This window comes from Aedes albopictus, chromosome 3, assembly GCF_035046485.1.
Source record: "Aedes albopictus strain Foshan chromosome 3, AalbF5, whole genome shotgun sequence".
NCBI lineage: Eukaryota > Metazoa > Arthropoda > Insecta > Diptera > Culicidae > Aedes > Aedes albopictus.
Genome location: NC_085138.1, coordinates 25,340,200 through 25,355,016, shown reverse-complemented (window position 1 = coordinate 25,355,016; position 14,817 = coordinate 25,340,200). Strand labels below are relative to the sequence as shown.

Here is a 14,817-nt window from a genome sequence, read left to right as displayed (position 1 = left end):
GTCTAGGTTCAATTCCCGAAATACAATAAAAAACATCAAAGTGAGAGTATCGGAAGATAAAAATAGATAGAAAAATGAAAAACATACTTTTTTTTTCTTTTTTGACATAATGCATTAAGTATGCAATCCATACGATTTGATTGCATTAGCTATACGGTACAAGCATTTTATATGCTTTAGCACAGTAAAGCTTGCTTTAAATCAACAATAGTAGCGCCACTTTCGACTTTAAACCTACTTTAATGGTGCCTATATGACAAAACAACTTTATATCGCATGTCATATAATACACTATAAAGCGAAATTCATGCTCTATATACAGCGTCATGGTTACTTGGGTAGCTATCGCTAGAACCAGAAACGGTTGAAAAGCCGTTTCTCTTTCTTCAAACTTCCACAGCACAGTGTTAATCTATCAAATAACGCCTACGAGTTATGCAATCAAAGCGAACTGTACCGCATTAGCTTCACTAATCTATCACCTTACGCCTGGCATCCACGCACCAATGTGTGAACCCTCTAACAACAATAGCCCACCAACACTCCAACATCCGCATGAATGAGCCAGCCGCAGAGGTATATTCGGTCTGATGTGGATACAAACGATTGCAATTATCACTTCTTTCCCCACATTGACCTGCAACCTGACGTGGCAGGCGCCATTAGGGGAGACTGGGGAGACTTGATCCCTTTTTCTTAATTTACCTGAAACTTTAAGAAAAACACAAAACTAGATCCGATTTCCGTACAAAATGGCAGGTAAACATCTATTGCATGTTAATACATAATAGAAGGCCTTTAAATTATTGTTAAAGTTTTCAAAACTGTTTTTTGATGAAGGCATGTCTTATGATACATTTTTCAAAAATGGGTGACACTTGATCCCCATTTGAGCACATGGTTTATTTAAAGGGAAAATAATTCCAGAATCTTCCTATTCATTTTCTTTTCGAGTTTTCTTGTATTTTCGACGAATATAGAGTGTTTGAAATTGTAAGATTTCCTTAAATTTTTAAGGATATGTCGTATTTTCAAAATGGGGAGACTTGATCCCCCTTTCCTTGGTTTGTACTGAAGTTATAATTATCTGACACATTTTATCGTTGAATAGACTAGAATTCCAAGTAAATAGAGGCTACCGAATAGAATTTTATCTTTCACATGTATAATGTGTGTGTAATCCTCGAGGGATCAAGTCTCCCCATGTCACTGTTGTGTATACTAAGCTGAATTAATTAAAATATGTTAACAACAACCTTATTTGGATAAATAAGTTTGAAAGTATTTTATTTAAACTATGTGCTGTGAAATTTTGACACGATTTGATTCAATTTTCACAAAGTTATTGAGATTTTTCGGAATCGCCTAAAAGATTTCTGAAGGACTGAAAACAAACCATCAGCCGTTAAAAAATAATGCAATGTACAATCAAAATCATTTGTAGCCAAATCATAATCGTTTGTCCAGGAGTAGTTTTGGAAAAATTATGCTAGAAGAAAAATGTTTGTGATTCCGAGCAAATATGGGGGAACAAGTCTCCCCAGGGATCAAGTCTCCTCAGTCTCCCCTATCGCTTATAAATAGAAGATCACCAACGCTCACACACTGAAGGTGTCTGCTAGTCTTCGGCAGAGATCTCATTGGTTCCTTGTGTAAGTGTAGCCGGTCTGTCGATACTGGAGTAGCATCCACGGGCGGTCAATCAAGCTCAAGCTCAAAGTTTCCAAAATTTCCCAAAATATTGGTTTTTTTACATTAAAATGAATACCATTACATAGGGTGCAGGGGGTCCTATTTTTGGTATTTTCCGCTTAGTACTCAGTAGATTTTATACCAGTTGACTTAATTGTTGTTCTAGCGAGATACTGTGGGGTTCGAGTCAACTTTCTGATGGGGAGCGGTTTATTTTTCGAAAGTTGGTAAACATTGGATATTCTTAACCGTATTTTCCCAAAAAGTGCTTATCAAAAGATGTATTCTGAAGTTTTCAAAAAGTGTCCTCCATATTCCTCAAGAAGATCATCTTAGAACATCTGTAGTAGAGAAAATTGCCTAATGTTACTAGTGTTTTTTGTTGTTTTTCTTTTAGTGTTTTTTTAATGAAATTACTATATTTTCATAAATTACAGCAGTTTCGATCTTTTTGTAAATCCGTAAATGAGCGAGATGGATCAACTGGATCCGAGCTCTTCGCAAAATGGGAAAGTAAAAAAAAAAGTCAATAATTTGGATTTTTTCGGTAAAAGTTTCCAAAATTTGCCACGATATTTATTTATTTATTTTTGTTTTCTTACATTAAAATGGATACCATTACATAGGGTGTAGGGGGTCCTATTTTCGACATTTTCCGCTTAGTACTCAGTAGATTTTATACCAGTTGACTTAATCTTTGTACATGACAATTAAGACACTGTAAATTGGGGGTCAGAGCCGACTTTTTGATGGGGTGTGGCTTATTTTTCGAAAGTTGGTGAACATTGGATTTTGTGTGCTCTTCTAGTTTCAAATCACATAAATCTAGATTGAGTTTGAATAAGGGCAAAAGTAACATGAGCGAGTTCTTTTCATCGACTCTCTCTTCTTCAAATTAAAGTGACAAGATGCAAGTATGGTTGCACTATTTGGTCATAAATCGCTATCTAAGCAATCTAGCATCTAAGTGTGAAAAAATTCGATTGAATTTGCATCTTGTCACTTTAATTTGCAGAAGAGAGAGTCGATGAAGAAAACTCGCTCATGTAACTTTCGCCCTTATTTAAACTCAATCTAGAAATAGAAAAGCCGGCAAGTTAGAGTCAAAAATATGGAGTAATGGAGTAATGAGATTTTTAATCTTTATTAACAAGATTTGGCCCAGGACTAGTTCATCCCGGGACCCATGGCTTCACTTTCTCGAACCCACGAAGCAAGATTTAAATTTTTTGTTAGTTTGTCGGAAACGTAATTCGATCTCAGGTCCTCGGCATGAGTCACGAGCTTTAACCATCACACTAGGTTCACTTCACCAATAAAAAGATGTTTTACTTTAATTGTGTTACTTTCCGCATGATTCAATTTTTTGAATAAATTTGTAGAACATCATATTACAAAAAAAATCGTAAAATAGTTTTTTTTAAGATTTTCTTCATTATAAATTTTTGCTCTACCTTGCAACTTAAGTCAAAACTGGATGCTATTTCTCATTTTTAGATTTTTGATTTTTTCTTAAATAACGGCGTAATAAAATCGGTTTCAATACGAACTTTAAAGGAAGGATCAAGGTATCTCTTGATTTCATTCCTAGAGGAAAATGTTTTAAGTTTTTCCATAAACAATTAAAAAAAACATGTTTAAAATGGTTTTTGTAAAAACAGAAAACATTTTTCTTCAGGAAAAAAAATCAAGATATTCCTTGCCCTCTCCCCTAAATGTATTTTAAAACCGATTTAGAAAATATTTCTTTGATATTTATTGAAAAAAAAAAAGAAAATCAAAATATGAAGAAATGCACCCAATTTCGCCTCAAGGTTCCGGTAACTTTTCAATTACTTGCTCAATTTCATATCTTTAAGCATGTTTACGAAAGTATTTTTGATATTTCCAATCGTTGTACGTACTATATTCTTTTAAATATCCATTTTTATAACGATTTTCATCAAAAAGTGATAAAACATGCCTAAAAACTTGAACGTTTTCTTGAGAAATTGAAGTCTAGGTAAAAATTGTTGGCGTGTTTCTCGCAAAACCAGATACTCAGCATCATATTCAGGGCTACGGAATAAAGAGGAATGTCTTATTATAATTTCCCATGAAAATACACACTAAAAAAATTTAAAAAAAAACACTAAAAAAATATAAAAAACCTAATTTTCCTTTGTTTTTTTTTTTTTGATAAGCAAACTGTTTTTTAAGAATAGCTAATAAATGAAGCTTTGAAATTTTATATTATTACTCACAATGATTTGTGTTTTTGAACGGTATCTGGTATATCACAATGAAATTTCTAAGCAATTTTTTGAAGGTACAACCAAAAGAATGTTGATGCATTTGAAAAACTATAGTGCACTAAAGATAAGATTTTGAGAACAAAAAGGAAATATTGAGAAAATCTTGTTAACCTTGTAATTTTCTGAATACAGAAAAATGATGTTATGCAATGTCAATAAAAAAAATCAATCAAAGAGAATCGTGCAAAAAGATTGAAAACAGAAGAGGATATTATGACAATTAATGTGAAAGTATCTTTTTATTACTCAAAAATTCAAACATCTGCGCCACCTTAAATCTCAATATTTTTGGCTCAAACTCGGACACTCTGGTTTCTATATAAAATTATAAACAACAAATAAATATTTTCAGAGTCCCTGAAGTAGGTCCTGAACGAACCGAAACGTTGGACACAATAAACTAACAGAATTTTTATTTTGTCAAAACTGAGAAGCCCCAACAAAAACAGCCATTTGGATTTACAGAAAATTGTCAAATGGTCCCTTTTTTAATTGAAATTCCAGAATTTTAACAACTTTGTTTTTATCAAAGTGAAAGTTTGTCAAAAAAAAGGTCATCCATGATTTTATGAATCACTTGCTACGTTGTAGGGATTGTTTACTATATTTATGTATAATTTTCCATAGCTTTTTTTCATTTTCTGTTTTTGAGATATCATGCATTTCGTGGAATAGTTTATGGATATCAAACAGTTACCAATGGTTCATTAGACAGTTTTCTACGGATCGTTTTAAAACTTCAATGGAGTTTTTTTTTTATAACACATACGTGTAAAAAACCCATACATAACACCGCTAGCCATCATGGTTTCCCATAGCAGAAATCATCATGGTTACAGGTCGCAAGCCCTGGTAAAGTGTGGAACGTTTTGATGGCTGTGATCCCTGACCATCATGTAATCAAAATCCCAGGGATACTCAAGTGACCATACTGTTGGGTTGTGGGGGTTGCGTGTGTGGGGTGCATATATTGACAAGCATTGCTATGGATCATTAGGGCTGAATAGGAGCGGGGAATGGATCTACGATTGCTTAATTGTGATTATACCTACTGGTATAGTCGTGGTTCAACAGTGGTGGCGCCGCTTTTCGCTTGTGTTCGGCCTAGGTGGTTTGTTTGGGCGGTGCGGGTAGGTCTGTATGTACTTCGTACGTGCAATGAGTACGGCTTCAGCATTGTGGTTACTTGGGTAGTGTAGGATAATTGGGTTTGGGACTGAGGGGGTCGTCATTGATTCTGCCGACACCATTGAGTGCTCATTGTTGGCGGTTGTGTTGGTGACGATTTCTTCAGCTTTAATCTCATTTATACCACGCACAAACTTTGGGAAGAGGGACTGCTTTGTAATGCAAGAGAGGGATTTAAACTCTGCGTTACGGGTTGGGTGAAATCATGCAGATAGAAGCAACCCAGGTGACCGTGCGGCTAGGGTCGTGATGGATGCATTAGTGCAATTTTTTCGGTGTGCGCTACCCTGTGGGTGCAGTTGAGTCAGGGTTGGAGTGGAAAGAGACCCTTCTCTACCCTAGATCGGTTTCGGTTGTACGGGCGGGGTAGTGTTTGTCTTATTTGTGACGTGTTGTGCGTGATTTGCGACCCGAGCTGCGTGGTTACTTGGGAAGTATTGTGCTCTGCAATCTAGATTTTGGTTTTAAGGTGAAGCTATGGCTGGGCTGTGCCTCAAATTTGTTGGGCGCAGGTCGGGAGAGCTGGTGGCGGTTTGTGCTGGAGGGTTTGCTCGACGGTTATTCACTGGTGGTGGCCAGTCGATCGACTGTTCGCGCAGCCTGTCATTTGGTTCTTGGGGTTTGTGCTCTCGAGGTTCGGGGCGTTGCTTCATTGTATCTCCGCTTTAATACTAATATTCCTTGTTTGATTAACTGACTGTTATGTACAGGCGCTTAACTCATTCTATTTCATAGATTGCCAGATTTAAGGGTAATGGTTTAAAAGGGTGTTAGCAATCAGAGTGGATTAGAACGAGTTGGCGCCTACAATACACCAACACTAACACACATACACCAATACTTACACGCACACATGCACCTATAACTAGCTGTAAAAGACCAGTGGGCGGGACAATGGTGCCTACCCAACAGTTGTAGGTGGGGTGTTTGGCTTAGCTACATGACTTGGTCCGGCAAGCCCATAAACATCAATTGGTAGACGTATTGCCTAGTGAAAAGACAACGCAGATGGGCGAAAGCCAGGGGGTGCGTTGATAATAGCAGAATAGCAGAATAGCAGAACATACGTGTAAAAAACCCATACATAATTTTTCGTAAAGACTTCGCCGCAAAGTCATATTATTTTTTCGCGATAAAGATCCCCGTGTAAAAATAGAATCGTATGTACAATTTCCAAGAAGTTTCAATTGCATTGACCAGCACTGTTTGCACATCCATCCAGACAGCCCAGCTAGACGACGGAAGACTCCTGCCGCCAGCAGCGCGAGGGACGGAATTCCTTTTATGGTCTGAGTAAGTACATCACTCAGACACTCAGACTAGACTACGGGCCTGAAGCAGGCTTTTGAGTGCTACTGTGAGCTGGTGTTAAACAAGAAGCAGCAGATGAAACAAGGATGCACCGCATTTACTCAGTCTAGTCTGGTGAAACATCTTTAGAAGGAGGATAAGGGTAGCTCTTGAAATCTCTTTAGCTTTTCAATCAAAATTGCATATTTGGCAACACTGAATGTTTTACATTTCTTTCACATTATTTAACAAGATTGCGGTGAAATTTTCAAAATGTTGCTCAAACTTTTCATCAAAATAAGGTTTTTTGAACCTATTCCATCTAAGTTTTCGGGCATTTTGCTCGATTTGCATTACCCAGGATAAAAAACCGTTAACCCAATCACGTTGTTACACTGGAATTTGAAAAACAGATACTTACATGCCACCGAATCATGACGTGCGTCACCTTGTCGTCCGTCCGCACCGAAAGCACAAAGTCGCCCGGTTTGCTCTGAGATTCCCGCACTAGAAAGGAGCCATTCTTGCCCCGTTCCAGGATCAATCGTTCCGCTTCCTTGCCGGACAGGTTACCATGGAACCATCTGGAAAAAAATGAAAAGAAAAAAAGAAAAACGGTCACAATTAGTGGAGAGTATATTGGGGTTTTGGGGTAATGAATAAGACAATCCGAGTAGAGAAAAAAGTCAGCTATTTGGTATCTCTTTGATTTAATCAATCTCTTTGCATTTCTGAAGAGAATCTTCTCTGATTCTTAAGGACAAGGTATTTGGAGTACATAGCTCAAAATTTCTAGAGCACTGTTTTTTAGAATCGTTGAACGGATTTGTATGAAAATTCATCACGCTAATTGTTCAGTGGTTATCAACAGCGTGATGAATTTTAATCCAATTCCGTTCAACGGTTCTAAAAAACGGTGCCCTAGAAATTTTGAGCAATGTACTCCAAATACCTTGTCCTTAAGGAAATTTACTCAGATTACTGAAGGGAATCTCTTCAAATTCTTGAAGCGAAATCTGCTTCGATTTCTGTAGGGAATCTCTCCAGGTTCCTGAAGAGAATTTCCTCAGATTCCTATAGGGAATCTGCTCAGCTTCTTGAAGGCAATCTCCTTAGATTTCTGAAGGGATCTCCTCAAATTCTTGAAAGTAATCTCTTCTAATTATTGAAAGGAATCTTTTCAAATTCCTGAAGAGAACATTATCAGATTCCCGTAAGTAATCAGCTCAGATTCTTGAAGGGATTCTCCTCAGATTTCTGAAGGGAATCTCCTTAGATCCCTGAAGGAAATCTCCTCTAATTCTTGAAAGGACTCTGCTGAAATTTCTGAAGGAATTCGCTCAGTTTTTTAAAGGAAACTGCTCAGATTCCTGATGGCAATCTCTTCAGATTCCTGAAGAGAATGTCCCCAGATTCCCGTAGGAAATCTGTTCAGATTCCTGAAGGGTATCTTCTCGGACTCCTAAAAGGAATCCCCTCAAATTTCTGAAGGGGATCTTTTCAGGTTTCTGAAGAAAATTTCCTCAGGTTCCTGAAGGAAATCTCTTGAAATTCTTGAAAGAAATCTTTTCAAATTTTTGAAGGGAATCTCCTCAGATTCCTAAAGGAAATCTCCTTAAATTTTTGAAGGAACCTCCTCAGATTTCCGAGGGGAATCTAATAAGTTATCTGAAGGGCATCTGCTCAGATTCCTGAAGGTTTTCTTTTCAGATTCCTGAAGGGAATCCCCTCAGATTATTGAAGGGAGTCTTTTCCTGAAGGAAAATTCTGCCCAGATTTCCAAAGGGAATCTCCTCCGATTTTGTGAAGGAAATTTCTTTGAATTCTAGAAAGGAATCTGCTGAGATTCCTGAAGGGAATCTGCATCGATTTCTGAAGAGAGGAACACTGGATGTTTCTTCGATGCCTTACGTTACAGATCATTTGTTCATATTTTTAAATATAAAATATTAGGGAAACTACACAGATTTCGTAGCGTTCGTTTTCACTTAAATTATGTCAAATTATGACAATCACTCCAGAACAACAGAATTGCTCGACTTTTTATTGTTCGAGAAGCCCTGATGCTCCCAACCGTCCAACGTACCCAAAAAACCAAAACAACACTTAACCAACTTTAACCGGTATGGTAGAACCCCCTTCTCGCACTTGAATTCACTTTCGTTCCGGAATTCGACTCGAAAACAAAATCAAGATCACGCGCCGCAACAACACAGCAACCGACCAATCGACCGACAATTCTGTTGATGTAAGAATCGACCGAGCGAGATAATCACCCCTATACAGCGACGACAACGACCACGAGGACCACTTGTTTCTGTCTGCGGAGTGCGGGTACGTTCCGATGGTTTCGATAGTGAGACTGAAACTGAGCGAACCGGTGCAAAGCTACCGACGACAAAGCCCGCACCGCGCGGCGAGGTTCATGGATTTGTTTGGCGGTTGAAGTTGAAGCGTACCCCACCGACTCACCGCGCGTACGGGGAGAGACGGAGCAATGTGATTCACCTCATCAATGGAGTACACGATGGGCCGGACTGGGCCGAGTTGGAGTACTGAGAACGAAAAGCCGTGATTCATTCACCTAGAGTGCAGTCATATGGTGTCCTAATGTGGGAGTAGGATGTGGTGATTCAGAATAAGAATGGATTCTTATGAACCTCAGGCAAGGATGATCCTAAGCATTCAGACAGAGTGCGACTCATTTGTCCATAACACTTCTAAGAAGCTGAATTTCAAAATCGTATACAAATCATATACTATACTTAACTTTTAATGAGTGATTTACACTACAACTTTGCTCAACAAAGCTATGCGATGACTCTAATATCTAGCATCATTTAGCAGGATTAGCGAAATGGCGAAAATGCAGCACTTTTGTCAACACCATATTCTCAAATTCGACTTCATGAATACCCGACCAGAAGCACATAACAAGATCATAACAAAATTATGACAACTGTTGTTAGGAATAGTAATAGTTTACATAATTTTGTTATAAGGATTTTTCCATGTGAATATGCATAACAAAATTAAATATATCAACATTTGTTATAATGTTAGTAACAAAATCATAACAAAACTTGATTCATTTATTGAAGCAGATGTACATATAACAACATTTGTTATATTGAGAATTGTAATATAATTGCCTCTAACATAATTTTGTAACACATTTATTACAATCTTTCTTACATTTTTTGTAACAAAATTATTTCATAATTTGTAAGATTTTTTGTGTTGTTTTGTTATTTTGATTACTCGAACCAAGAAATTTCAAACAAAACTTGTAACAATTTTTTTCTGAAATATATAACAGAACTTGTTATAATTTTTGTTATGATTTCGCAAGTTTAGTCTTACATAATTTGATATAATCTTGTTATGATTATATCTCAACTTGTTATATTTTTGTTTTAAATGGAACGAGTTTTGTTAGATTTTTGCTATTTTAACTACTAACGGTACATGTTTATAACAACATTGTTACAAAAATCATTGTAACAAAATAACACAACCTGTAATAATTTTGGTTTTTCCCATCTAGTCGGGTAAATTTTAATAATTCAATAAAATATAAGAAATGTATTTGCTTGCACATACTGACAGACAAACGTCAAACGAATATAAAACCTTTCCAACCCTAAAGGTACTCGGCTATGGTAATAATGTGAGCCGTCCGACCGTCCCCATAGTGAGAAAGAGAGACCGTGAGCAACGAGAGTCGATGAGTAGGAACTATAGTGAGTTTAGCGCGGCACCGAGACTTCAGAGAAGCTGGTGGAGATTCGGAAGTATTGCTACATCAGATTGTATGGGCGAGCAACAGTGGAGAATTGGCGGTGGTTTGATTTGGGAGAACGGAGGGCGGAACGAGGGGGTCATAGGACAGGTTAAACGATGCGGTCAGCAGCCGTCAGCTATGGCACGGTGTGAGAATTTAGTAGCATTAGCTAGGGTTGAAGTCGAAGGGGATCGTACACAACAGATGCGCAGAAGAATTTTTGAAGGGTTCGTCGCTTGATTTCTAATGAATGTATTGAAATCACTAAACTGAATTGTTTCCTAGAACAATTCATAATTCGTAATAATTTTATGAATAATCAATAAAGTAAATTTAGTATTATCGGCTCATAAAGCCGATGGAGCAAACACGCAGGTGTACTGCAAAACCATGCTAAGGGTGACGGGTTCGATTCGGTCGATTCAGGATCATTGTATAATTGACATGCTCTCGACATCCTTGGGCATAATATCACCGTGCACACGATGTACGAATGTAAAATAGTAAATTAACAAAGAAAGTTTCCAGTTAAAAACTGTGGAAGCGCTCATAGAGCATTTAGCTGAGAAACAAGGTCTGTCCTGATACGTAACGGCGAAAAGAAGAAGAAGAAGTATAAACAATTTGGTTAAACAAAAAACTTAATTATCCTGATAATCTGGCAAGACAAAGTCTTCAGCAAAGTTGTTAAGAATGTCACTGAATGGCATCCGGATGGAAAGCTGTTTTGTTCTAGTCAACAGCTTTCTACACAACTTTTATTACGCTTTTTATTGTGTTTATTTGAATTTATGTTACCAATAAGAAAATGGATAAAAAGTATTTTATGTTAGATGTCACACTTGTAAATTTGTCCCCTCATCATTTGAGCATTTGAGCTCTGGCTCATGAAATGTAGCCTCATAACCTACCTGCCTACTTTCAGCTTATATTAAAACATAATCACAAAGACCCAATTAGGATAAGTATTCCTAGGCAAAAACAAAGTATAAAACCACAGTACAAAAAACTGTGAACAAGAAGGCGAACAACCAAACAAAATAGAATTTCAGGATGACTGATATGAAACCTTGTCATCCTGTGATTGGTATTTGTTATCCACCAGAGTAACAGGGCACATTTATGTTTAGTTTTGTGTTGTATCAATTTTGAGTTGTATGTAATGTAATCAATTTGTGGTTTTGTTTTATGGTGTATTTGTAGTGTTTCGTTTTATTTTTCGTAGTTGAGCGCCAAGTGAAAAAATAGAACGTTTGTAGGGTTCCATATTTTTCACGTAATACTGTACCGAAGTAGCAAACTTTAAATCTCATCGAAATGTCGGAGTAAAACTAGCTGTAAAAAGCTCATTTGTAAATGCTCACCAGCATCCCCTAGTGGCAGAATTGCAAATCAAACTGTTTGTTTTAGTGATACAAACGACCTTCTGAACTGAAAAACTGATATTTTTTATCTCATCGAGGTCGCGATATAAAACAAGTTAATATGATGATTTTTGACATTAGGTGACGCTAGAAGCATTCAAATATTAGCGTCACCTAGTGGCAGAATTGCGTTCCAAACTGCTTATCTTTTGGACGCCCTAATGACCTCCTGCATAATGTGATATGCATAATTATACCTATCATCCTATTATCCGATGATGGGTAATAAGTGATGCAATAAATAATACATACAAATGAAATTAAAAAAAAAAATCAGGAGAATTACTATGTTATCAAAAATTCTTATAATTTTATGAATTTTTTTCACACAAATTTTCCACAGAAACAGTCGGGTCTCCTAAAAGACGCTGCCACCCACCCACCCACCAATGTGACGAATCTACAGGGGGTGGCCAAAATGTTTGGGATAGACAACTTTTCAACTTTGTTTTTTGAAAAAAATAGTTCAACAAGCTGTAACTTTTCATAGAGTGCATCAATATTGTTGATAAACGTTAAAGAATTCATTCAATTCTGTTCACTGGTTTTCGAGATACGATAGTTCAAAAAGCGGTTGTCTAAAAAATAGTGTTTTACGAAAACTGTTCTAACTTTGCGAAGGATTAACCAATCAAGCTGAAATTTGTACCAATGATCATAATAGGTTGACAAACAGTCAAAATTTGAGATTTTTTGATGCACTCTATAAAAAGTTATAGCTTGTTGAACTTTCTTATGGGAGATGCACTTATGCACTTCATAAATCTGCTGGATTAGATGCAGAACAACTGAAAAATTGTGGAGGACGTAAAGTAGGTGGCAGCGTTTTATAGGAGAGTCGACTGTACCACCTACTTTGAAAAATCATAACTCAAGAACGAAGCATCGTAGACAGGTAATCGCGCCACTTGGGCGGTGGCTTCTATTTTCGTCTATTTTTCGCTATAACTCAGTCAAATTTGAACCAATTGACACAATTTTTGGGATACGGTGAGATAGGTATAGTATCTACCCGTGTAGAACATTTCAAGTCAATTGGTTCAAAATTGACTGCTTTATAGTGGTAAACAGACGAATATAGAAGCCACCGCCCAAGTGGCGCGATACCCCACATATTTTATGAAATCATAAGCAAATTTTCTCAGCAATCCAAGAAAATACAAAATGAAAATTGTTTCCCACATAATTTTCCACTATCGAAGAAAAACGGTTTGAAAAGTTGGAAAAACTATGATCGAAATCCGGAAAAATTTACAAAAAAAAAACCCTAATTGATCCACCTAGCGGTGATGACGCCTTTCTCGTTCCTTCAAAAACCCATTTCAACAAAACTCAAGTGACATGTTGATGAATATCGCAATTTCATACGTTTAACAGAAATCTATTTCATGGCCTTAGAGATCGTTTATATGGATTTTGATTTTTGAGCCTTAAACTCTCGAAAAACAGCCGCAATCTTGAATTTTGAGCCGCCATTTTGGATTTAAGTCCGGCAGCTTAGAAATTCTGGTCGCCATTTTTGGACTCCAGACTTCTACACTCATGGTTTTAGAGCCCAAAACTCCATTAAACAGAAGCCATTTTGAATTTTGAGCTGCCATTTTGGATTTTAGATCGCCATCTTGGATATTCTGGTTGTTATTTTTGGAGTCTAGACTTCTTTCACATATCAAATATACCCATATTGCATGGTTTCAGGTCCTAAAACTCCATTAACCAGTCGCCATCTCAAATTTTGAGACGCCATCTTGGCGATTTTGGTCACCATCTTGAATATTTTAATCGTCATTTTTGGACTCCAGACATCTTTTGAATACCAAATATACACATATTCCATGGTTTTAGAGCCTAAAACTCCATTGAACAGCCGCCATCTTGAATGTTAAACCGTCATCTTGGATTTAAGACCGCCATCTTGGATATTCTGGTCGCGATTTTTGGAGTCCAGACTTCTTCCTCATACCAAATATACCCATTAGGGCCTTAGGTCCTAAACCTTAACTAAACAGTCGCCATCTTGAATTTGGAGCCGCCATCTTGGATATTCTGGTTGCCATTTTCGGACTCCGGGCATCTTCCTCATGCCAAATATACTTATATTGCATGGTTTTAGAGCCTAAAACTGTATTGAACAGCCGCCATCTTGAATTTGGAGCCGCCATCTTGAATATTAGGCTGCCATCTTGAAATTCGGGCCGACATCGCGAAATTTCTGGACTCCAGTGTTAATTTTCACATAAAATTCGTCAACCAGCTACAGAGTAGAAATTTTTCTCTGTGTATTGAATTCCACAAAATTGGTTATTACTCAGGAACGAGAAAAACACATCTTTAAAATTTATGTAATAGGTATAGCTCATAAAATTACCTTCTCAAAGTTTCTTTTTGCGATTTTTCCAGACTCCGCAAATAGTTTTTCTCCGATTCTTTTTTCTAGGATTATCTTGGAATCCTGTTGAGGATTCTATTGGCATCCTGTTGAGGATTCTATTGGAATCCTGTTGAGGATTCTCTTGGAATCCTGTTGAGGATTCTCTTGGAATCCTGTTGAGAATTCTCTTGGAATCCTGTTGAGGATTCTCTTGGAATCCTGTTGAGGATTCTCTTGGAATCCTGTTGAGGATTCTCTTGGAATCCTGTTGAGGATTCTCTTGGAATCCTGTTGAGGATTCTCTTGGAATCCTGTTGAGGATTCTCTTGGAATCCTGTTGAGGATTCTCTTGGAATCCTGTTGAGGATTCTCTTGGAATCCTGTTCAGGATTCGCTTGGAATCCTGTTCAGGATTCGATTGGAATCCTGTTGAGATTCTTTTAGAACCCTGTTGAGGACTCTTCTGGAATCCTGTTGAGGATTCTCTTGGAATCCAGTTCAGAATATGCTTGGATACCTGTTTAGGATTCGCCTGGAATTCTGTTGAGGATTCTCTTGGAATCCTGTTGGGGATTCTCTTGGAATCTTGTTTAGGGGTTCTCTTGGAATCCTGTTGAGGGTTCTCTTGGAATCCTGTTGAGGATTCCCTTGGAATCCTGTTGAGGATTCCCTTGGAATCCTGTTCAGGATTCTCTTGGAATCCTGTTGAGGATTCTCTTGGAATCCTGTTGAGGATTCTCTTAGAATCCTGTTGAGGATTCTCTTGGAATCCTG

General features: G+C 37.3%; 1 protein-coding gene across 5 annotated transcripts in view; it reads right to left on the bottom strand.

Moving 5' to 3' along the window:
• LOC109418403 (tyrosine-protein phosphatase corkscrew) overlaps positions 1-14,817 on the bottom strand; it is a 318,951-nt gene that overhangs the window by 66,845 nt on the left and 237,289 nt on the right. For all 5 annotated transcript variants that reach the window (XM_062855670.1, XM_062855672.1, XM_062855671.1 and 2 more), the window contains one exon: positions 6,886-7,048. In XM_062855670.1, the coding sequence (XP_062711654.1) occupies positions 6,886-7,048 (163 nt within the window). The remainder of the gene's footprint in view (positions 1-6,885; positions 7,049-14,817) is intronic.